The 26,452-nt window shown below is 40.9% G+C and overlaps 1 protein-coding gene across 1 annotated transcript in view; it reads right to left on the reverse strand.

The window, feature by feature from the left end:
• The window catches only part of TRHDE (thyrotropin releasing hormone degrading enzyme), a 331,308-nt gene that overhangs the window by 294,014 nt on the left and 10,842 nt on the right, over positions 1-26,452 (reverse strand). Inside the window, exon 2 of the mRNA XM_072973927.1 lies at positions 23,512-23,785. Within this exon, the coding sequence (XP_072830028.1) occupies positions 23,512-23,785 (274 nt within the window). The remainder of the gene's footprint in view (positions 1-23,511; positions 23,786-26,452) is intronic.

The raw sequence follows: 26,452 nt of genomic DNA on the forward strand, positions 1-26,452 counted from the left end.
TCGAACTTACAGACCAATAAATCTGATTTTAATTAAAAAACCCAGCTAATTGGAAAGGGGAAAAGAAAGTAGAGGGGCTCTTAGTGACAACAACTGCTATAATTTATCCTCCAATAATGCCCCGTGATGCTAAAATGCAGAGTTGTCACAAATCTTTAAAAGAACCCGCAACATTCTGTACATGAATAAATTCTTGGAGTCAATACCATCAGAGGTCAGAATCAACTGAAATTGGTATTGATTAAGCACTGTCAAATTTCAACTCCACATGCTAAGGCCAAGGAATGAAATGAGAGCCATGAGGGAAGCAAAAACTTCATTTTAATTTAGGAAGTTAAATGGCTGCCTTTTCTCTAATAAGTTTTTTCTCCAGAGCTAGAGGTTAAACATATAATTCAAATTATTACAATTAAAACTTAAAAACACTCCCCATTCCCAATGCTGCTGTACATTTACATAAACATTTCATATTTTGAAGCATTTCCACATTCATTACTTTATATGATTCCTGCATAACTGGATGCACAATGAATGTAACATATTATGTGGGAATAATAAGACTTCTTTATCTTGTATAGTACTTGAGAGTCACAGAGGACCTCCATGTATATTTTCTCCTTCAACTGTCACTAAGGCATATGCAGTAAAGATTATAAATTGGTTCTACAAGGGAGGCAAGTAAAAGGCAACTGGCAATGATGCGATGATCTGCCCCTAGTCTCAGACCTAAGGTTCAGAATTTCAACGTGGGCCTTGAATTCAGGTTTTCTGACTCCTAATAATAATAGCTGGGCCTACCTACTGACACATACTAAAGCACTTAATTTGCACGACAACAGTATGAATTGAGTATTGTTACAGTCTCCCTTTAACAAGGGGGTGAGTCACATGGCTAGAAATTAACTGAGGCACCAGCACTCAAACACAAGCCATCGGGCTCCAGATTCCCTGGTCCAACACCATGGAATCGTGTGTGTCACAGCATTTTTCTATATTATTCCTGCGCTGGGCATAGGGCCCACTCTCACCAATGTACACTCTACTCAAGTTCGCTTTCATCGAAAGTGAATTAAATTAACAACTAACAAATCGGAATGACCAGTGTTCACACCTTTTTTTTTTATAGGGCTCCAGAGCTGACAGAAAGCGACGTGTTTTTCACCCTATCCTGACTCCTGACTCTAATCAGTTTCCTAATCCGTTTCAACCGCACGGTGCGTGTCAACGACTCTACTATATACTCGTCCTGACTTTCCCATCCTTCCTCTACATCCTCTTTGCAACTGCTCCCCAACTTTGAAACACCCCATCTTTTCTACATCCTAGCCTCAAAGAGCAACTGAAAAAAATTAAATCACCGTGAGACTGGTTCCACCGTGAAGTTTTGACCTCCAGTGTCAACTAGACATTAGTCCCCCTCAGTAATCTTCGTCCTACGGGACGCCTCCCGCTCCCATTCCCCCACAACTGTTGTTCCAAAGCCACATTATTTCACCCAGACACCTGCTCACTCCTCTCCTCCACGGCTCTCAACCCATGAATGCTGCTGGCACTTCATCAAAGAAACGGAACCACCGGCTATGAAGGCTTCAACTCCGTTTCCAAATATAGTGATATGCCTGTTTGCTACATCTTGTACCAACTCACCTCCAATTTTTGAGGAAAAGCTGTTTTTTCCTCCTGTTTTCAGTTATTCCCCAAATTACGCTTCCCACTGCCCCCACCAGCACCTCTCATCTCCTTTGGGGCTTCATTCATCACAGATCTCCAGCCTCTCCTGCAGCTTTGAAATCTCCCTCTCCACCACTTCTTCCATTCAGCATATAAGCAGGATTCATCTTTTTAATTTTTAAAAATCTGTCCCTTAAGCTGTGTCTCACTACCTCTCTTAGACTTTCTCTTCACAATTGAACATCTTGAAAGAGTAGATGTTTGCTGTCTCCTTGTCTTCACCTCCTCTTTGTTTCTCAAGGCACTGTCATATGTCTTGTATCTCAAACATGATTTTGCAAAGGCTTGTAAAATTAAACTCAGCCTAGTAGTTGTCTGGGGCTGGGGATGAGGTGAGGGGCATGAGAAAGCTTTTAGGGGACGATGGAAACAATCTGTACCTCCCTTGTGTCAGCAGTGTCACATCTGTCAAACCCCAATGAAATGTACATTTTAAATGGGTGCCATTTATCACACACAAATTATATCTTAATAAAGCTGACTACAAAGTAAACTCAGTGTGACAAGAGTTCTAGTGTTAAAAAAAATAAAAAACAAAGAAGTGAACTAAAAGGAAGTAGACTGGAATCATCAACAGGTAAAAATAAGATAAATTACGCAACTTGACTAAACTGAGACATGAGTTTCCTCTTGACCCAGTAAGAAAATGAATAATATTGGACTAGAGAAACCACTTCATGGTGCTACAATTCAACAAGGAATGCACCACCCAATCTTCACAGCTGAGATGTTAGGTAATATAACAGCTTTTCAAAATACAGACATATTTAATTGAACATTTTATGTATCACGTTCTCTTTTTTAAAAAATGAGTGCATAACATTCAATTATTACTCAATGTAAGAATTTCTACAGCTACTGATAAAAAAAAAAAACCTAGATTAGGCTTATTACTTTCTGACAATATTACGCACTGCAGAAATAGATAAGGATTGAATAAAAACCATCTTCCACATGCCAGGTACTTCATATATATAATCTCATTTCATCTAACTTGCATGATAAAAAGCTTGTTAGATGAAATGAAATCACTTTTTTAAAGTGGTTAAATAACACAGCCAATGTGTAGTAGAACCCGAATCAGTTCCAGAATTTGTCAAGCTTTAAAACCTGTCCTCTATGCACATAAAAGAGTGGGTTGTCAACAAGTCCATTAAGCCATCCCTCTCAGGTATCAATTGTCTGAAGACGTCACTGGCAAATGCTGGATCATAGGCCATCTGTCCTCACATTCACTGATGTGACGACGGAACAGGAGGAGAAATACATATGCCTGAGCCTCTAAGACATGCAGAAGTCAGGGTTGCCCTACTCCGAGAGCTCACTTGTATGCTTCCTCAGTCCTCCCAAATGATGTGAACCAGAGTAGGATCTTCAAGAAAGCAAAAATTACATGACCAGCCTTGATTCTACTGATGCCTTCAGGAAGTCATTGGCTGACTCCCAAGAGTTCTACACCATATAATATGGAATAAAAAAGCATGGCCATAAACAGTACCTTGACCATAAAGCACTTGTTTTTTAATAAAAACTACATTTTTATAGGTGCACATAAAATGTGTTAGCTGCAAAATGCATTCTCAAGAGCTCAGTTAATTACCTGGTTGGGTGGAGTTATTTAGTATTATCCATTCAGAGAATAGAAAACTTTCGATTTTAGTTCTAGTGGAGCAAATTCAAAACTGTTCTCTCTGACAACAAGGAGCAACTACCTCAGCCATTCCCCGTATAACATAGAAATTGTAGGTGTCTTCTCAGCATAAAACAAACTGGAAGTATTCCTTGAATTCTCTCATTTTCTCACAACCCACAGCCAATATATTACGAATCCTGGCAATTCTGCCTTTAAAATATAGTCCAAATTCCACTACTTTCCTATATTCCACTACCCACTCATTGTCATGACTTAGATGGTCTCTCTGCATCCATCCTTTCCCGACTATGGTATATTTCCAAACTGTAGCCAGAGGGATCCTTTTGAAATATAAATCTGATATGTCATTCTTTTGCTTGAAACCTTCCAAAGGCTTTCCATCGCACTCAGATTGAAAGCAAATGCCTCTAAAATCACCCATTAGACCCTACCTACACACCACACACCACACACCACATACCCACACACACACACACACACACCCCTGACCTCATCCCCTCCTATTCTTCTCCTCACTCCAGCGTTCTTCCTGTTGCACGTGGAACATTCCAGCCATCCCCCCGGAGTGTTCAACATCTTTGCACTGTCTGTTCCCTCTGCCTAGAATCCTCCTTCCCCAGACACCCCAACGCTCACTCCTACAGTTAAGCCTTCGTTCAAATGTTCATCTTTGGAGAGGCTTTTCCCAGTCACCCTATTTTAAATTGCATCCCTCTTGCCCCTGTTTTGTTTTTCTCCTTAGCACACACCACCATCTCACACATTATGTGTTTTCTTTTCTTGCCAATCTCTCCCCAGTGAAATAGAATGTGAAGCTCTATGAAGTTTTATCTGCTTTATTCATTGCTTTGTCCCCAGTGCCTGGAACATATGAAAATTCAAGTAAATATTTGGTGAGTGAATATTACTGGATGACTGAATGAATGAAATCACGACCTCTACACAGAGAAGAATGCTTATCTTCCTGTTTGCTACAGCTGGAGTATGTCTATCTGCTTCCCCAGGTACTGCTGCCAAGTCATTTAATGTAAATTTAAAATAAATGAGAAATTAGGGCGAAAGTCTGCTTTACACGGCTGAATACTAGAATTGTATGCATCATAAAGTGATTCCTCCCTGATTTAACAATGTTAGCATTATGCAGATTTTCAAAAAGCATTTACCAGGCTATGATTTACAGAAACATTATGCTTAGTCCATAATTACTTTCTGACGTGGAATCAAACACTAACGGGGGAATTGGTGAATACTGTCCTTTCGTGTGTCTTCAGTGACTTTTGTGGATATGGAAAACGTTCATAAGAAATAAATATGTATAAAGTCTACTTGTTTCTCCTGAAAAATACTAGATTAAGACATCTGATCTCATATTTTTTTAGGCGGCAACCAAAAGAGAGTTTCAATTGGAGAACACACTCTAGCCATGAGGCAAGTTGGGAGAAAGGAAGGTGACAGACCAGCCCAAACTGCACAGGACCTGTCTTAGGACAAACGTCTCTCGCGAGTAGAACCCAGCAAGACGGAGCTGTTTGTTAGACAGAGGTGTCACATCCAAGCTGACAAAAAAGTGGTAATAGCCAGGGCAGAGAGGGGAAGAACACTGAGAGGGAAATCCAGGAATGTCTTCCAAGATTTGGAGGGTATAGATAGGGTAATGTAGCCATGTTTGGGAAGAAAGGAGTTTTAGGTAGAGTCAGTGGAACTAGTAAAATTACTGGAGAAAATGATTTGCTGTTACCAGAGCACACCTACACCTTTAGACAGAACTTCCATCTTCAACAATAAAATCTCATCTCTGTTGGGTTTTTTCGGCCTGGCTTGGGAATGCCCTTCTCCTGTATATGAAACCAGACAGATAAATTCCCTTTCTCTGGTTGCAAATACCTGCTAATATCAACTCTTCTCATGCGGTTGGGGTGTATCCCACTGAAAACGTTAGGACCCATCACCGAGGAGGCAAATGAGTCCTGTAGCCAGAATCCTCCGGGATGCTTAGTCATCATTTGGTGACTAATTATTTGGCTTGTCATCAATGGCAATTCATGCCTCTATGATTTCATTTGCAAAAGTCGTATCGCGAGCACCAACCACGTTCCAGTATTTTCCTCAGTAACTGTCCGGCATGACTGAGCCTGGAGCCTTTCAGTGGGATTCAGTAACCTGTTTTTTGTTTTTTTTTTTTTTAGGAAGCATAAATGGTTGAAAATGATTTAGCTTAACTTGTGATTATTTTCTAATTTGTCAGAGCTGTTTGTTATTGTTGGGGTTCGGATAATTTTGAACAAAAATTTCAGAAAAGAACGATTTTACTGGAATCTTGGTTTTGTTCTTTTGGAGGGGGAGGGGGAATTCTAATAAAAAAAAGTCAGTCTCAATCTCTCTCTCTGTCTCTTTCTATCTCTCTGAATATTCATCAACCACAGGATGACAGACACATGGGACAGTAAGACTGATATCTGCTTATCTACAGACCTACACAACTCCTTACAGAAGAAATACTTCCCTGAAGAGCCTAGTGTGCTATGAATGACTTGCTATTTAAAAGATCAGTCACGGACTTGAACAAATATATTCCCTTTATAACAACTTCCTAAAATATTCCTGGCTCGGTTACGTGCGCAATCGGCTCAGTGATACTGGGAGTCAAAAGAAATCCAAGGAGACGAGAAGAAGCATCTCAGAGAGGAAGCGAGCTACAAGGCGCTCCTCACTCACTGGCCTTTGATTACAGACAGGCTTGCTCCAAGGCTTCTCAGAGGCTGCTGTTTGACCTGTCATCTCAAGATGATCAATAAGATTAACCAGGTATTTTTCTGTTTGACTCATGGACTAGCCATCGTGGAGAGAGGCCTATTACATTTATATAAATCCAAACCAGATCTTCTCTGATCTCTGGGAGGACCACTGCTGATCCAAATGTTCCTAGTACTTATGTATGAGCCCCTGGATTATTGGACACCGTAAACTGAAAATGTAGCCAAGTTTACTAAATAATGCCAGGCTCTCTCTGCAGCCCCCCTACCTTATGGTGATACTTCTTTAGAACTAAGAAAACGAAGTAGATATTACATTAAAAATATACAGGAGTAAAACCTGAAGGATAGAGGACTATTGACATCTCTGTTACCAATAAGAGTCAAATATGTTCTATAGCTAAATCTAAAGTGTCTGAAAACTGTAATTAATTGGGGTCACTGAGGTAGCGTCATTAGACTGTCTCATGGAAAATGCTTGGAGACAGAACCTGTTTACTGTTTTAGCTCTAACATCCACCAACTATGTGACAGTGATCAAATGCTTAGGCCCTTCAAGTATCCATTCCTTACCTATAAAATAAGGACAATGAAGCCCCAACACCACGTGGTTGCTTTTCATTGCTCCTGGCTTACATTTCGTGCACAATAAATGTCCAACGCTCTCATTGTGTTTTAATGGTAACAATCTATGGCAGGGACGGCTAACTGCCTACTAATGTCCAATTCCCTTTATCTTCAGTTTCAGAACCCCTTGTTTTTACCTCAACACATGGCCTTACAGAATAAAGACTACATTTCCCAACATCCTTTGCACCTAGGGATAGCATGTAAGAAAGTTATGGCCAAAGTGAACTTTTTTAAAAAATGCTTTATATGTGACTTCTGGAATATGTCTTAAAAAAAGGGGGTGGGTCACAAAAGGTCATCCCAGATGGAGAAGCATGGGGAGAAAGGCTTCGGCCCATGCTTCTCAGTTAGGAGTGTCCATCAGAGAATTTTAATATCCCCTCAAAGCCAAGGCCCCTTGTCTGAAGGCTGAGATTCAGCAAGTCCGTAGAGTAGGGCCCCTAAATGTGAATCGGAAAAACAGCCCCCAGGTAAACCTGATAAGCACCTGTGGTTTAAGGACCACTGCTGTAGGGACTTCATCAAGCCTCACACACCTAGAATATGAAGACTAAGTGAACATCAACCAAACAGGACACTGGAAATTCTGCAAACTGGACAATGCTCAGAGTTTCCCTAAAACAGCCACTGCCTGACCATAAACATAGCAAAAAAAAAAAAAAATCCTCCTTATTTGTTCTCTCTACATGAGGAGCTATTTCCTTTAATTTTGCAAAGCTTTGTCTCTTAATCCTTTTGCTCCCATCCAGAACACAAAGTCTGATGACAGAGTCTAGACATCTTCTAATGGCACTTGTGTGCACATTTGTCTAAAGAAGTAAGCAGGTATCAGCGAGTGAAATGAGCCTGGACAAGCCGAGCCCTCTGTCATTTCTGGAACACATGCTCCAAGTTGGCTGCACACCTGCAGGTGAAGTCATCTCCATCTCTCTCATAAAGAGTCAGCAACCACCAAGTCGTTTGCCTAGATCTGTGGTTCTCAATCAGGGCTGATTCTGCTAAGGCACCTTTGGCAATGTCTAGAGACATCTGCGGTTGTCATGACTGCAGGGGCTCCTGGCAGCAAGTGGGTAGAGTCCAGGCATGCCGCTAAACACCCTACAGTGCACAGGACAGACCTTTGCGACAAATGTTATCCAATCCAAAGTCCATGCTGGTACAACTCAGGGGTAGAGTGCCCGCCTAGCTGGCACCAAGGTCCTGAGTTCAATCCCCAGTACCTCCAATAAAAATAAATAAATAAGCCTAATTACCTCCCCCCAACAAAATTAAATAAGCAAATAAAATAAATTTTAAAAACTTAAAAAAAAAAAGACAAAAACAAAACTCCACAGCGCCAAGGTTGAGCAACTGTTCCAAAGGGTGTGGAAGGGACCCCTTCCCCTCTAGACCTGTGGTTAGAACGCCCCAGGACACGTTCTCTGAATAGCATCTCACATCTAGCGAGAAAATAAGGTCTGTGAAGAGAGAGACCATGCTTGTGCACATCCCTGTGTCTGCCCTGAAGACATCGCGTCTTAACACCTGTAAGGTCGTGCAGTGGCGCAGTGGCGCAGTGGGGAGCACGGACTCTGAGGTAAGATCACCTGAGCCCCCGCTCCTGCCCAGCACCTAATCCTGGGTTACAACGGGCAGGTTATGCCATCTCTCGGAGACTCTGTTTTCCCATCTGTCGAATATAAACAATATTGTTATAGAAATCTCCTGATAGAACTGTTATCAAGATTCAATGAGATAATCCATGCAAAGTTCTTAGAACAGTACCTGACATGTAACAAATGTTTAATAAAATAATGTCGTTTTAAAATTAAATAATAAATAAAATAATCCAATGAATGAATGAATGAAGGCTCTTAGGAGACTCCAATACTGCAGAAAAAAAAATCTCTTTTTCATCCTTCAACCTCTATGTCCTTTTCCTCCATCCCATCTTAAATCACAGCCTGATAACTAGTAGGAAATAACTTTGTTAACACAGGAACATGGATAATAGAATCTCCATGGATTTAAACACCTTTCTCTCCCTGGTTTGTTTCTTCCTGGGAGCAATTCTTCTATAAATCTGAGAAGATTCCATCTTCCCACATATGACAGAACCACAGAGAAACATCCCTCACACCCTTCTTACTTCCTCCGATAACGAGCTTATAAGTTACCTGCACAACGCTGGCAATCACTGGAGGCATAAACACTACACATTTTTGCAACACTTCTCACAGTGGCGTTATGCTGGGATGTCACGATAAAATAGCAGCGTTTCCTGTCTTCCCCTCTGAACACTCCTCCTTGGCCTTTGAAAACTCTCTTTTTTAAGCTGCTGCCACAAAGGCTCCCATTTTACCCTTCTGCGCTCCGTCTCCACCCGGCCCACCTAGCCTGCTCACTAGCGGGACATAAACTCAGCCCTGTCTGTACAGCTGCCATGCGCTGAGCGTTCTCATGTGTCTGGCACTGGGATGGACGTGCCACTCCCATGGCCTCTTACGTTTCTCAACTGCATCACAAGGTATGTGTTGTTATCCCCATGCTACACCAGAGACTGAGGCTCTGGCTAAGACACCTGTTCCTAGTGAGGGGTGGAATCCAAAATCCAACCCCGATCTGCCAAATACAATGCTATTCCTGCGCTCCTTCTTTGCCCAGCCTGTGCTTGACTCCTTTACGACTTCCAGGAAAACACACATAGTGTGAGAGAATCTTTCCACGCTCGGTTGATTTTTTTCACACAGGGCTGCTCCACTCACTCGCCATTCACATTGCCTCTCCCTAAGGGAAGGGAAAGGAATGAACTGTCCCCACCGTGAGCATCTATGACACTTCTACAAGGCTCTTCTGATGGAGTTTCCCATTGTCCAACGAATTAGTGAGAAAAAAAATTAGAACACTGATCCATTCAGGAAAAGGGTTCCTGTTTCAAATGGTTGCTTTTTTCCCCTCTGAAATGCTGAGAGACACGGCTGCCTGAATTCTAGGCTTGTGTGGAGATAGACTAACTTTCAGCCTGACTTGCCATTTAAAAGGTTTACATTTCATCAGAGAGACACATATAATAAATGTACCATATTAAAAAAAGAAAAGAACTCTGTATTTCTTCATTTTCGTTCACTGGCATGACAGGTGGGTGCAGTGTTAAGTTAGAGCGGAAGCAAGAACATGAAATCCCTCACTCTGGCCAACCCACCACCGGAACGTAGAACTCTACGGAGAAGAGGGAGAGACAGGAAGAGAGGAGGGATAAGAAGGCAAAGAGAGAAACCACCAGATGTAAAGACATCGTTGTAAAGAACCGTCCTCTCAGGCAAGCAATCTGAAACTCTCAGGTTTTGTGTGATGCACTTTTATTCCTTTGTCACCCAAATCAACGCACTCATCAAGGTCTACTGATTTTTCCTTCAAGTGCATCTTCCTATATCCATGCCTTGAAAATTTACTGACTGACTGCAATGGACAAGGAAATGTGCTATAAATACCACAATGTATATAATATATGCTACATATACCATTTCTGCGAGCTCCCCAGGATATATACATACATATGTATAACGTACATGTGTGCATCACTGTAGTATAATACTGTATATGAGTGTGTTTTCACTGGCAATAGTTCTTACCCTCACAGATCTTGCAATCTGATAAGTTAAAAAAAAAGTGCAGAAAACAACATAATAAATTAGGACAATGACCTAAAGAGAGTTATAATTAAAGGGCTATTATAGTTCAAAGAAGCGCAAGCTTCATGGAGGAAACAAAACCTAAAACTGCCTGGGAGAAGAGTTAAGCTCTGGGACTGCGATAATTCTCCCTTGTTACACTAATATTCTTAAAATCTCAGTTCAGTAATTGAAGCACAGAATTTCATGGAGTTATGTTTAAAAGAAAGTTTCATCGCCATGCGAGAAAGATAAATGAACAGCTGGCGTATTTGCCCTTACCAGATCCAAATCTCCATTATGAACGATCAATCATGACCTTCTGGTGGGCTTTCAAAACTCCAGGCTTCCTTCCCTTCTGAATGATTTGGCATACTTCTTCAAGATTCATATTTCTTAAACCCTCACTTCTATCATCATGTCATTGCCTTATCCTCTGGGGACCTGACGTCTTTCCATTTCCATCCAGACTTGTCTTTCTGACCCCTCTCCAGCTGCTTACTTTCCCTTTCTCCAACTCCACCTTTCATCTTCCTCGGGACCCAGCCTCGCTGAATTCAAGCTCAGGGGCTCAGCTCCCTGGGTGTGAGTGTTGGCTCTGCCACTAGGAGCCACGGAACCATGGGCAAGCCAGGCATTCACTCCCTCAGTGCCTCGTGTTCCTCATCTAGAAAATGGGGATAACAGCTCTTGCCTGCAAACATTAAACAAAGTATTAAAAAGAACAGTGCCCATCGGCTAGTAAGTCCTCAACAAACGACATCTGTATTTAGCTGACGTTTGCTGACAGGATATACTTCTTCCCTTTCTTGATCATGTCATCCTGTTTTCCTTTGAGAAATTACCCCTCCCCAGATCCCAGAACCATCTAATCTGCGTCATCCCTGGAGATGGGCACTCTGTTCAGGCAAAACACATTTCTCTCCCCCACCCCCCCGGGAATTTGAGGACTGCAGCTAAAATATTCTGATGACAGTGCCCCACGATCGTTAATTGGTGACTTCTGTCTGGATCCTCAAGGCTCTTCTTCCCAAGACATAATTATTTAATCCTTCATTTCTGTGACTTGGCCAGGATCCCACCATTGATTTTCTCTTCTGCTTAGGTTTTCCTGAGTTGCTTTCAGATATTTGCAACTGACTAACTGATATATTAACCTTCCCACTCTGAAGAAAACCCCATGGTCATCCCTCCCTTAGACACTTGCTTCATTTCACAGAGAAGGCTCTCCAATTTGCCTTTCACCTAACAATTTCCACCCATCCCTCAAGATCCAATACTTTTCAATATCTATTCACGTTGATTTCCTTCTCTGTTCTTCTTCGACATCTAACAGACCACCGAATTTACCACTCCTTTGTAAAACAGTACCTTGTACCATCCAGTATGTGATAATGTGTTTATCTTGTCTCAGCAACTGGCTCCTAACCCCCTTGGAAACAAAATCTATACCTTACACATTGGTTTCCATGCAGTATTTAACACAGTGTAAACCCAGAGGAGACATTCGGTTTCTATCAGCTTGCTGATTAAGATTAATCACAAAAAGTTTAGAATTTTTCCTTTCCCTGTCACTCAAAGTCCTATATTTTTGTGGACTTATGAATTCTGCTAAGTCTGTTCTCACCTTAATTATGCCAGAATTTTCAAATGATCTCAGTTTATTACTGAACACAGTTGCCTCACATTTTGGCTACTGTTTGTGAATGGATAAAAATGGTTCCCCATGGTCTTAAGGAATGACAAGAAACAAATAATTTTCAGCGCTATGTGAACAGTACATCTGGATAGTGTTTGGTTTTAGGTATTTACCAGCTCCTCCCCAAATTAAACCTAATCACAACAGCAACATCTCACAGACCCAGCAAATTTCCTTCCTGCCATCTGGTCTGAAATGGAAGTCAAGAAACATTAGTAGGTGACAGTGACTAAAGACAGGGTACCATTAGTACTTCGGATGTCTTCTTCCACTCTGAGTATTCAGCTTATGTATCTAACTGGACACAAAGGTCTTCCAGGAATAGTATTCGATTCTTCAGCAAAGAATTTTCCTCTTTGTTTCCCATCTCCAGAAATATTAACATATCTCAATCAAATACCCTAGCTGGTCCTTCTGAAATTTAACATCAAATCCTGTAAGCATCATTTGAATCTCAGTAACGTCCAACCTTTAGAACATGATTTTGTTCCACCGTTTGTTATCATGGTGACCCAGAGATTTTTCTCTGGACTTAAGCACATTCTGCGGCCGAGATCAGATATAAAAGTTTGGTTATTTTTTCTCATGTCAGCTGTAATCTAAGACTCTCCACTTGTTTGCCACTTAACTGCTTAATGCCTCTTCCTTGATCTTCAGGAAAGCTGAGCTGGACCGTCATGACAGCTTTAATCAAACAGGAAAACAGATTCTGGTCAGGTAAATAATGGACAAAAGAAACTGAGAGTCTTTGGCAAAGGTGATAAGACATTTCGTATGATCCCGATGCTTCTGCAGAAAGCTCCTGATGTGCCCTGAAGCCCTCCCAAGCTCGAACTCTTTCATGCTTGCCTCTGCTTAGAGGATAAAATCAAAACTTCTTAACGTGAGATACAAACCCCTTCATGATCTGGCCTCCGCATAAATCTCCAACCTCATCTCACACCACTTTCCTTCTCAATCTTACAAAATACTCCACCTCCCTTAGATTTTAAAGGCTTGGGCAAAACAGTTCTTTAAAGTAAAAGTCCTAAAGAACTAGAAGTAAAAAGAAAAAGGAAGATCAAAAAATAGCAATAATCAATCTGAAGTCATAAGGGAAGGACACAGCAAAGAAAGGAAAAGGAAACTCTTGGATTATCATATTACATGCTATTATGTTATTCTAGATATGCCAGGACCATATCTAAGAGGCAAATGAACTGGTGATCTCCACTGCAACCACCCAAAATTTTAGCAAGAAGACTGAGGGAAGGAGGATCACAGTCAGAATCATCTCCTTCCTCTTTACCAAGAGGGAATGGACCTGGCTACGTACCACGCAGTCCATCACGGACATCATCAAGTTTAAACATACTACAACCATGAATACTCCACATTGACCAAACTTCCATTTTATAGGTTTGTTTTCCCTTAGCCCTCTTCCCCTTCGCCTCTTCAATGTGTAGCTTCTCCAATATGTAGATGCTTCAACCTCAGGGCAGTTGATAGTTTGTGGATTATGCAACAAAACCCATGACCATTGATCACTTAATCTGCCATCAGCCCAGGCCAGCCACCAGGGGATGGAGAGTCGCTGAGACACACTCTATTACACCAACATCCCAGTGGAAAACTTGGAGCTGGACAGTTCTCTAAGCTCCTCCATTAACTAAATTCTGCCTACTCAGTCCTCTCCCTCTTCTGTCGTTAACATGTCCCTCCAGGCCACCATTTCATCCTCTGTGTCCGTAACCCTTACTACCAATGGCTATTACCCTTTACACAGACTCCTGCCTCCTGCTGTTTCTGCCCACATTTTCATCTCTATTTAAGTCTTATGTCATCCACCCTCAGGGCCCGAGAGAGGGATGAGCACATTCCTGGCTCTCCCACTGCTGCATTTACATCACTGTTTCTCCACTTTCATGAATAAAAACTCTCCTCTTCTGGAGTTAATGGAGCTCACTAATCCTCTCCCCAGTCTAGGCCTCCAAGTGGTACTCACACTTCAGAAGTCTGAAGCCTGACTTACAGCTTTTTTACCAACATCCTCAAGGATTTCCCCTCAGTGTGTTTGATGTGTGTTCCAATATGGCCTCACTGTTATTTTATCTCAGCTCGTCTCCATGTTTCAGTCTTCATTCCCCTTCGTCCGTCCGTCCAACTGTGCAATAACATGCCTCCAACTCAATTAAACTGAAGTTAAAATTGCAATGAAACCACAATTAAAATTCCTGCAACTCATCCTGAAACCTGAAACCACCTTTCTCTGACAGACCATCGCTCCACCTCCCCCGCTTCATCAGTCCACCCCTACTTCTTTTTCCCATGGTGACGTCTATTCTCCATCCCAATCTATTTTCCATGACTGTCACTCCCATTATGAGTTCTCTTGCCTCTGCAGCTCTCTGGAAACAACAGCCTATCATTTCAACAATGGCTTCATCATCACCCCAGGTGTACCCTCTTGATTGCTGGCCATGTGTCTGTCAGCCTCCCAGGTTGAATCTCCCACATCTGCTTTCTCTCTTCCCATTCCTGGGTTCTTAAAACTTGCAGAGAGGTACGAAGGAGTGTTGGATATTTCCCCTACAAAGACAAGCTATCAAATAGCTGGTAGACCTTTGGCTACTTTCCGGCAATGTTTTTGCTCTCTTCTATCTCTATCTCTATCTATCGCTCCTCTATCTGAAAATCACTTGCACGAGGCTCTTCATACACGTGTTTTCTCACCCCTTCCCTTAACCAGCGCTCTTAAAGACCTAGTCTACAATCACCGCATCCATTTCTTCACACTCCACTCACTCCTTAACAGAACCTATTGGCTCTCTTCCTACCACACTAATGAAATTTGAGGAGGTTCATCAATTGTATTGCTTTCTTTTTAGTTCCTCAAACTCCTTGACTCTAATAAACTACTGACCTGGCCACACAGCCTGCTGACAAGAGTACAGACCTGACCAGATGACCCAAGCCTGGCTCAGGCATCCCTCTCATGCAGTAGAGACGAGTCGGGCACCTCAATTCCACAACAGGCACCCACGTGGCAGCCAGCCCAGACCCACTGAGCCGACAAGCCCAGCTGTCACCAGCCAATGAACAGCACTCAGGGACTTCCCTTTCACAGCAGAGGACAGAGACAATCCCTGGTCTTTCAGGTTGTAAGAAGCACCCCATTCCTCCTCCCCTGGACTAGATCCTCCAGAGGCTGGTCTCTGCACTGAATTCAGTTTCCTGTTTGGCAGGAAATTTTACCTCTCAGTACTCACCTCTCTTTAACAATACTTTTCACCTACATCTTCCAACAAAGTGCCTAAAAAGTGGTATCTGTATCGCCACCTCCGTGATTTATATTTCAATATTGGTCAAAATTACTTCTCATGACTTTTCACGCCCTATATATTAACCTACCCAAAAGGTTTTGGAAACTCCTGACGTCTGTGGCTTCTCTGAAGAGAACTCACTTGTTTAGCTGTCCTGTGGACTTTCGCCGAGTACCTCCCATTTTCTATAAACAATAGGAACTGCTGATCTTACAAAACGAGTGCGATATAGAGCCTGACTTCAAAGAGTTCACATTCCGGGGGAGCAAAGAGGACAGCAAGAAAGGACTATAACCAGAGAGATAACGACTATGAGAGATGAGTGTACAAAGCCTTCTAAGAGAAGGGAGGAGGAGGATGGCTATCTCCTCTTGGCATAGTCAAGAAGCCTCCATTTATATTCCTAAATAGATTGGAATCCAACTCTTTTGTCACTATTTCTTTTTCTTTCTCTGTGGGCCATTACCGTATTTGTAATGCAATCTAAACAGAATGTCTAGTGACAAGAGGGCTCCTATTATTAACAGATATTTTTTTAAAAACTGGGATTATGCTCGGAGTACATTAACCTACACTCCCCTACTTCTGTGAACATGAGACCTAAATTTTATTTTCAGTGGGAAACTACACAGAATAATCACATGCTTTAAGTGTGTACACACAATACTATCACTAGAACCCCAGCATCAGAAATATGATCACATACACGTATGTGTATACTTTCCTGGGTGTACGTATGCCTATGTGCACATACACCACCACTGTAAATTTCGTGTAACTTTCCTACTGTAGTCAGGCCACACAATAACTCTGAAAACTATGTCTGGAGTACTGGTAGCTGTTTTTTGCTCAGCATCTCTTCTCTAGAAACTCCTCTTCTTTGCAACAAACACTCTCATCCACAAGGTGAAGCAAAAGATGTCACGTCCCTATGATGTGCATTGTCTCTACACAGTGACCAGAGACAGTCACATGACTCAAACAAGGACAATCTATACACTCCCTATGAGTTTGGAAATTTATCAAGGTCAGTTTCATTCTTGGGGCCTGCTTGGCAATAGGCAAAACTTGGGAACTTTTGGCAGCAATATTCCACCTTGTGAATCAAAGATCAGGGGAAGTCTGCCCACAGCGAGAGAGTGAAGCAAAGCAGACGAAGCACTGATGAGGACCTGAAATGGGATTCCCTAGTTTCTCACAGTGCTCCAAGCTTCAGGTCCATCCCTGACGTGGGATTCTTTGAGATACTCCAACATTTTTCTTGTACATCTCCCTTTTTGCTTAAGCTCAAATTGAGTTTGTGTAACTCGGTAATTTAAAAAGTGCTGACTAATGAAATTCTGTATAACCAGTTATAATAGGAGGAACAGATCACTCAAGCATTGTAGGCGGTGCATCCAGCAGACTGGCCAACAAAAATCAGAACTCTCACTGGCTGTGACAGCCAATTCAGAATATATAGTGAAGCTAGAAGAAAGAAATCACAGAGCTGCTTTTACCTTAAACCTTAAAGTCATTCTTGCTCTTCTGTTTCCCCAGTGTTTACATTTTCTTATCTTTGTCCCTCCCCAAGTCCTACCAATTCTTTAAAATGCCTTTCATAAGTATACTATCTTTTCCATTTTAATTACAACTACTCTATTGCAGAATTTCTTAGGGTTTCTAGTCCAGGGGGGAATGGACCCCTGTTTCCAATCTTCTCATGTCCACATATTTTGCATGTTTTTCTTAGGCAGATTATAAAAATTATACATATCATGCTTCCAGTTCTTAAATTTCCAGTGGCTCTTATTGTTAACTGAGTAATAATTTTAAAATTTAGCCAGGCATTGAGCCCTTCCACAATCCAGTTTCCATCTACCTCTCAAACTTACATATCCCTTCTTCTCTCTCTGACTTCTGAATATATCATCAATGTAATTGTCATCATCAGACTGAGTACAATGGGTCACGCACCTTGCTTGTGATTCTGTAATCCCCATAATACTTGTAACAACTGTGGTGGTTTTCACAGGAGTCCTCAAATCCTTTGATACTATGTCCCCACTGCTAGAATCTAGACCAACCTGAGTTTGTAAGTAGCAGAATGCACCAACAGTGACTGTTCAACTTCCTAGGCTAGGTCAGGAAGGGTAATACAGCCTCTGCCTTGCTAAAAGGAAAAGAAAAAATAAAAAAGATGTGACTAACACAATCTACATAACTATTTATAATGGAATTAACAGGCAGTGTCACTCTCTTGGTACCCTCAGCTTTGGAGGTCTGAATCACCAGTAACAAGTCTGAAAACATTAGGCCGCCATGCTGCAAGGAAGCTCAGGCCACGAGGGGAGACCACTCATAAATGCTCCCCAGAAAAGCCTTAACTGAGAGCCCAGACAACAGCCAACATCAAGGAAAGACAGTTGGTAAAGGCCTCTCCAGAAGATTCTGGTCCCCAGCGGTCAAGTCACTCCTAGCCGTCAAGCCTTCCCAGCTGAGACACTGAAGAGCAGCGATGAGTCACGCCCTGCTCTGTGCTGTCCATACTCCTGACCCACAGAATCCACTGGGCATTAAAAAAAATTTTTCTATTGTTACATTTTAGAGTGGTTTCTCATTCAGCAATACCACTTGGAACCTGGAAGTGAGGCACTGTCATAACAAAAGCCTTAAAACATGTGACACTGGCTTTGGGACTGGACTGTTGATAAAAGCTGGAAGATCCCTGAGGGGTTCCTTTAGCAAAAGCTTCATGGCTGTTGAGGAAACTGTTGGGGATGGCTTAAAGGATATTAAGGTAAATGGTATCAGAAGCTGAAGGAAAGGGGACCTTTGTTATTTAGTGGAAGAAAGTTTAGCAACACTGTTGCCTGCAGGACCAGGGAAAATAAGAAATACAACTACTGAGCTATGTTTTCTAGCTAAGAGGATTTCCAGGCAGAATACTGTCAGTGCCAACTGGCTGCTTCTCACTGGCCAGGAAAAATGCAAGATAGCAGAGATAAGCTGAAGAACAAACCATCCAGTTTCCAAGCAAAGTTTAGAAGAAACAGAGAAGAACCAGGACTTGCTGAGCTTGAAATTAAAACTCTTTCTCCTTCCTCGCTTCTCCAGATGGCAAAAGATTCTCAAAGTAAGAAACAGCCTTGGGGAAAAAACTGCAGGTCACTGTCAGGAGCACGTGATCTAAAGATGAAGCCAAGGATATGACTTTAGAAACTGTTAAGGCTTCAGACACTCTTAATGCGATGCCCCAGAGACCTCTTCCAAAATACAAAAGGTTTTCTAAGGATCTTAAGGGTGGACCTCAAAAACCCTCTCTGTTAAATAATAGAGCATCTAAAAATGTTATGGGCATTATTTTGCAAAGCCTCAAGGTAGACAAAGGCTCTTCTTAAAGAGACTTGTATGGATAGCTTTGCCTAATGAAAATGGATATAACTTGATACATAAAAAGCCAACAGTTTTTTCCATAATTATAACCTGTTTGGACTTAAAGCAACAAAACCAATACAAAAGAAAAGCAGGCTTTTGGATCCCGAACTTTTCACTGGTAGAAAGCAAGCTGAGAAGGCTATTTAATTGCAGACACAAACTACTTTTTAACTGGAAAAGAAATGATGCCTCAGAAAGAAAAACTAAGAGCCCAAAGGGTGCGACCAAGTGCCAGGAAGAACACCCCTCAGGGAGCATCACTGAGCCATAATTAAGGAATGGCCAATATGTGCCCACTTGAATTTCAGAACTGTTATGGGTCAGTGACTGCTGTATCCTCCCATTTTCTTCATTCTTGAACGGAAAAGTCTACTGCAGTAATCATAGTCCCATCTCGCCATTGTCTGTTACGGGGGAAAGAGAATAGATAATACATCTCTTTAGTTAGCAGATCTGCAGAGCAAGAGGAACCATGCCCCAGAAACCAAACCCAAGAAGTCTCGCCTGCATCTGGACCTAAATTAGATAGTGAGATCCTGAACCTCAAACTTCAGCCTAATGCTAAAATGAAATGAAACCTACTGGTGACTGTATTTTGTACATGGAATGAGTGTGAGTAATTTGTGGCCAGAGAGAAGACTGAATTGATTTTAAAACAAGTCCAACAGTTCCTGGACACTCCCCATCAAGAGGTAGGATCTATGCTCTCTTCTAGAAAGTCAGGGTCATCCTTAGTGACTCAGTTGTAAGTATGATGTAGAAGTGATGTTGTGTGACTTCTGAGGATAAGTCACCAAAGGTCATACAGCTTCCACCTAGTTCTTTTAAGACACTCATCTTTGGCGCGCTGAACTGCCACGTAAGAAATCTAACCACCCTGAGGCCACTTCTGCTTTGAGCAAGCCCAGACAACATGAGAAGGCTGCATGCAGATGCTACAGCTAGCAGGCCCATTCGACATCCCAGAAGACTGACAGAACAATCAGCAGAAACATTGGGGAAGATGGTCCAGATGGTTCTGACCTCCAGCTGTCAAGTCAAGCTCAGTATCAAGTCTCCCCAGCCGAGGTCCCTGACACCACTGAGCAAAGACAGAGTCTCCATCGGGCCCTTTCACATTCCTGGCCCACTGAAATTTTGAATGTAATAAAACGCTTGTTTTACACCTCTAAACTCAGTGGTAGTTCCTTTGGCCATGATAGTAACCAGAACAATACTGTCATGGAAGAATTCATACTTTCTGTTTCCAAACAAGAAAACCAGGATAAAGAGTTTAAGTAATGAACAAAGATCACCAAGAAGCAGAGCAAACATTCTAAAACGGACCTTTCTGATTCTAAACTCATGTTTATAATGTTACACTATCTCCCAGAAACCCTTATCTCTTATCTTTTCTTACTAACACTTCCCCACCAAGGATTATATGCCCACATCATCTGCTTCTCTAAGACCAAACCATCGTTCAGGACCGCTTTAAATTCTATCTCTTCCATGAAGCACATCCCTGGAGTCCAACCCTTAGCAATTGCTTCCTCTTCTAAACTGTCTTAAACTTATTTTCTACAACTTTCATTTGAAAAGGAGTGAATGCTAGCATCACTCATTCACCATTAGTGAATTCATTGCTTTTCTGATGCACATTCCTTGGCTACCCTCTTGAATTACGCCCCTAGACAAGGGTTAAAAACCCAAATTCCTACAGAATGAAAGCAGGTGTATACAGTGGTGAAGTGGACTAGGTCAAAAGAACAGAAGTGGCCTGGGTTAGGTTACACTAGGAAGTGAATGTAAATGGTCCACATCATCCAGCTCCAACACACACATCTTCATAGCCATCACCACCTGACATTTCATATACTTATTTGTTTAATGTCACTCTCCTCATTAAAATACAAGTTTACTGAGAGCAGGAATCTGATCTGCTTTGTCCACTGCTATATCACCAGAGCCTAGAACAATACCTGACACTCAGTCAATAAATACCTGTTGAAGGAATAAATGAACAAATATTGCCAAGTAGAAATGTGAGCCTGGTGTCCCAAGAGTTTCCAATTTTTCAAGAGAAGCCAGAAATAAATAATGCTATGTGCAGTTTCTCAATTTCTAAATGTTGACAACTAATTAGGAAAATGTTAAGCCATTTTTAGGCATGAGTAAACAAAACACATCTACAGGCTCGGGGTCCATCTGAAGGCGGCACTGCGATCGCTATACTGGAGGGATCTTATACTTTTTTTAAATCTTCCTAATTACTCAGAATGGTGCCTTGAAAAGTACGCATAACTTGATAAGCAAATAATGATGCTTCAAATATGCACACTTGAGGCATTGCTTCCATCCAGCTGTGCATTATTAAGATGCTACTCAAGATTTTCTCTCATATCCCAAAGGAAACTGCTTTAGCTTCTGACTCAACATGACCACCTGGACTTCATATGACCATCCCACACCTCAGAATCTAAAGCTAAACTTTCACTTCTTCCAGCTGCTAAAAGTTCAGAATTGTCACTCCCACGTGTTCCCAGGAATAAAGAGGAACGGTAATAAAAAGCAAATAGATTAGATTTCCAAGGAGTGACAAAAAAAGAGAACCAGGCTTTAAACTTTAGTTCCACAGTATAAATAAGGGCTCCCAATAGCAGCTTTGTTTTCCTTTTTACTATTCTTGGGATTTTTAGATTGTACAACAAAAACTTTATTTCAGTTGACCTTCTGACGTTCTCTGGTAGCATGTTTTTATCTTTTCCACATAAAAAGTATTAAGTAGGAATTTTAAAATGTTTACTAATTACTGGAATTCTTAATTCTAATAAGAGTCATATCGAAATAATTAGTGTGTCTGGTTTTAAATATGGATCACTTAGCAACAAGCATAATTGTGCAGAGCTGAGAACACTTTTAAGATGCTTTAAAGAAAACATACTAGGGAGAAACATTTCCAATGTACCCTATGCTGCTAATGGACCCACAGCGAGTCAGTCATCAACTTTTAAAGATGTTAAAGGAAAGATGTCTTAGTGTTCCTTTTCTGTGTATGGTCCAACATGTGCAGCCTTGAAGGTACCCATAGGAGACATCAACAAACATCAGAGGGATTCAACCTAGCAAATAAGTCCTAAAGAGCAAAAAAATGTCTTCCTCCTAGCCTCCTAGAGCCAGCATTAGGGTATTATTTTAATGATTATGTGGAGTCACTCACGATACACAGTTCTTTAATAGTGGCATTAATTTTGTATGCAGGCAGATTTTATTTTTTAAATAGGTTCTTCGGTGACTTAAATTGAAAGTAACACTGAGAAAACTTTACTTAGCCAAATCCATTATTCAAAATTTAGGTTGTTATAGAGCTATGAACTTCCTACAGAAGAAAAATACAGATTTCTATTCACTTCTTCTGTTATGGTTGAGCGGCACTGAATACGACGGCCACTGTTGGAGAGAGTCATTACCTGAATTCTCACATAGACACCGAGATGAAACAGTGAAACACAACTCCTAAGGCACAGGGAGTGTAATGAGGATGAGGAGCCCCAAATTTGGGATCAGACCAATAGAAGTCAGTCCTGCAGTGCTAACACTTGCTTAATATCCGACTCTGGTAAAGTTACTTAATCTCTTGAAATCTAAATTTACTTTATTCATCAGGAAAGATGAAATTGTAATACCTTGCTTTATAGCTGATATGAAAACTAGAATAAATGCACATGTATTCTATAAGCCATTGAAATGAGGAGGAAGTTGTTAAGTCAGCATGGCCTGACTTAGCCTGACTAACGCAATACAGTAGCATGTAAAAAGTGCCTCGAACACCATGGTGTCACAAGTGGTAATCGTCATAAAGAATCCAACTGGTTCTTGGTATAAATTTAATACAGAGAGTGAATTCTCTAGGCTGCCTATATATCGCCCTTCTCTAAGCACGTATTTCTCTACACTTGGGTGCTGTGGGTAACAGAGGCTTTGCACCTTACAGAAATTCTAGCACATTGGCAGAAGAACTTCTGCACAAAAAAAGTTCACTGAGCATTGTTGCTCATCATTGAAAATCAGAAAAATTTCATCTACAGGAGGGTGACCAATTTTGATGTATTCATTCAACGATTCTATTCAGATAAACCCCCAAACCATAACTTGAAGCAAAAAAAATGAAATGAAATGAGATAAAAATAAGTTGCAGAATGGTATCTATACTATAAAACCACTTATATGTAATTTTAAAGCATGAGATGTATTGTAAATAGACTGACACATACTTAATAACTGAATGATAATATGCCTGGAAATGGCACCCTCCAGATTCGGAGTAGTAATTCTCTCTAAGGGAGGAGACGAGGCAGGGAGATCAGACAGGTGCACACAGAGGGCTTCAACTCTATCCAATCCGTATAAACAAAAATAGGCCATTTCCTGTAAGAGACAACAGCCTTTTCAGAGACACTCAGGAGACGAAGAGGGAGGGATGGCAGGGGCAGGGGAGGTGGTTAAAGTAACAAGAAGCCTGGGTATAGAAGAGACATTCCTCTCCGACTCTTCGAAATGAGGAAGATAATTTTCCTTCTAAGGATTAAAGAAAGAATTCAGTGACATAAGATGTGGAAAAGATAGAAACAATTCACTGTTAATCCAGAAAGCAGTGCACATCATCCAAAAACACCACCCAGCGTGAAATACTTACTGTAACCCCACTCTTGGTGGTAGTTTCTCTGTAGGTGAAGTTGCAAATTGCCCAGGCTAAATAGTATGTGGACATGAGAGGGGTCTGTGAGAAGTGGTCCGTAACCCATCCATCTTCCTCAAACACGGACGTTTCCACTGGCATATTGGATAAAGACAAGTAGGTCGCTTGATGTCTGATGCTGATTTTGAAAGTAGCCTTGTAAATGGGCTCATCAAAACATGGAAATGCCTTCCTGGCATGTGTGGGCGAAAACTGAGTAACACCAAGGAATCTGGAAGAAAGAAAATGGCATTCTCAATCACATGTATGGCTCGAGTTAAGCTATGACCACTTTAACATCAGCTTCTGCTGATGAAATAATATATGTTTGCCAAATGACAGGATACTTTTTTTTGGAACCAAACTTAAGTGCATGAATAGCTTGAAAGCATAAATCATATATATTTCCCCAACAATAAATATCCTTCAGGGAAGTTTTTGTCTCAATTAAATTCTCTAAACCCAGAGCTCTATGTATTAGACAAAACATGACACTTTATAGAAAAACAACTCATTGTCATCACATTGGCAATTACTGGGAAATCATGGTCCTCCTTTTTGGCATATCTCACTCTCCTCTCTGAACCTGTACAACCAAGTAAAGACAGTGAAGCCAAAATCCAAAACTTGCCATCAGATACATAGACCATCACTCAGAAACATTCGTGTCCTCAAATTTCAGCAAGACGTGGCCTGGTTTCGTTAAGGAAACGGACATTGAAACCTGACAAAATTTGCTCTGAATTCTGGCTCCGAAACACTTCTTAGCCGCACCATCTTGGAAGATTACTAAATTTCCCTAAAGTGTAGATGTTTGCTGCTTACAGAGAAATAATCAAGCCTAACTTAAAAAGCATTGTAAAGCTTAGCAGAATCGAAAAGAGGGGTGTAAAGCACCTGTCACTGTGAACAGATAAACAGCGCCCAGCAGGCAGTTAATAGACGGCAGCACTGACTCACAGTATCTTCAGCCCTTCCTGGAGTGCTGTACCATCCATTTACACAGAATGATCCAGAGACCGCCGATTTTCACTACTCACAATATATATTTGCTAAATAAATTATGCATTATTATGCTTGAATATAATAAAGTAAATTAACATAATAAATACCTGTAGAATAAAGAAGCTTGTCAATGTGTGTGTGTGTGTGTGTGTGTGTGTGTGTGTATTTATAAAATATTTAATGCCCTCAAGTTTTCAGATCAAGCCACAAAGTTGCATCTCATTAAAACTCTAACCAGAAGCATCCTCTCTACATTCTTTCACTGTTATGGTTACAAATGAAAACACTCAAACTAAGTACTTTAAGAAGGACCCTCTTTTATTTTATTTTATTTTATTTTATTTTGTTATTTAGACTATTATCATATGCTGTTTCTTTTTAAACTGAAATACAGTCAGTTACAATGTATCAATTTATGCAGTACAGCACATTGTCCCAGTCTTGCATATACATACATGTATCCGTTTTCATACTCTTTTTCATTATAGGTTACTACAAGATGCTGAATATAATTCCCTGTGCTAGACAGAAGAAATTTGTTTTTTATCTATTTTATTTATAGCAGGGTCTATTTTATATTCCATGTCAAAGTTAGATTGTAAAATGCCACATTTATCTTATTGTCCTAGTCTCTTTGTCACACTTAACTACGGATTTCCATCTTTTAAGACAAACAGTTGTCAGTTCTCTTTTGCAATTTCGTCTTTCCGGAGTTAATCAAGAAACTTCTGGGAAATATTTGGGGTTTGCCTCCAATCTGAGTGGAGATAAACTGAATTAAGAAGGACCCTCTTTTAATTTAAAAAGGAGGCCATTATTTGGGAAAACATTCATGACATAAGTTAATTAAACTTTTTTAATAATACCAGTTAAAACCTGAGATAAGGCAAGTCAATATTAGACCCTTTGTAAAACATGACTGAGGGCTACAGTCATTTCTTTAAAAGGCTCCTTCCCCCATAAGTGGTGCTGCCCACCCCCACCCCGCCCACTCTCCGTCCCTCAGAGTTCACTGTTAATCTCACATGGCACACTTTCCTGCTGAGCCCAAACTTGCCCTTAAAATCATTCTGAGCCCAGCACTTCAGGCAGTTACTACCTATCAATAGGGGTTGACATGTGTAAGGAATTTTATTGGCTATGCCTGGCTCAAACCATGAAATGTAAATGTTTTTTAAAATTATGAAGCTTACATGTATCACTGAGGGTCTACTTTTTTAAAAACTTAGTTTTTTTGCGGGGGGGAGCAATTAGGTTTATTTTTGCTTATTTATTTACTTCATGGAGGTACTGGGGATCAAACCCAGGACCTCATGCATGCTAAGCATGCACTCCACCACTGAGCTATGTCCTCCCCTCTCCAAAAGCTTAATTTTGAAATAGCAAAAAATAAGACACTTTTAGGATTAATTGTATACTTCGCCTCAGAAAGAGGGGTTTTGAGAGTTATCTTGGAAACAATGCTGGGCTGCTACATACCAGGCTTGAGCAAATCACTTAACTGCCGAAGCCTATTTTTTCATTAGTAGAAGGAAAATAATAACATTTTTGGGGTCTCCCTTAACAAAACTGTCAAGATGATTAAATGAGATAATATATAGAAAAGAAGTTTTAACTATAAATCTTCTGAAAAATAGAAGGTTAAAGTCAGAAGCAATCTTAGAAACAAATTGTCCAGCTCTCGTAAATTGCTAAAGTGAAAAACTAGTTCCAGGAGAGTTAAATGATTTATCCAAAGTTACACAGGCAATTAGTGCAAAACTGCGTCTAGAATTCGCATTTTCTGTGTCTGAGTAAAAGGTAACTGCATTCCAAAAACAATAAAATTAATCTTTAGCCATCATTTATAAACAATGTTTTAATTTGACTATTGGGAATAAAGGTTCTTCTGTCC

Source organism: Vicugna pacos, chromosome 12 (genome assembly GCF_048564905.1).
Source record: "Vicugna pacos chromosome 12, VicPac4, whole genome shotgun sequence".
In the NCBI taxonomy this organism is placed as follows: domain Eukaryota; kingdom Metazoa; phylum Chordata; class Mammalia; order Artiodactyla; family Camelidae; genus Vicugna; species Vicugna pacos.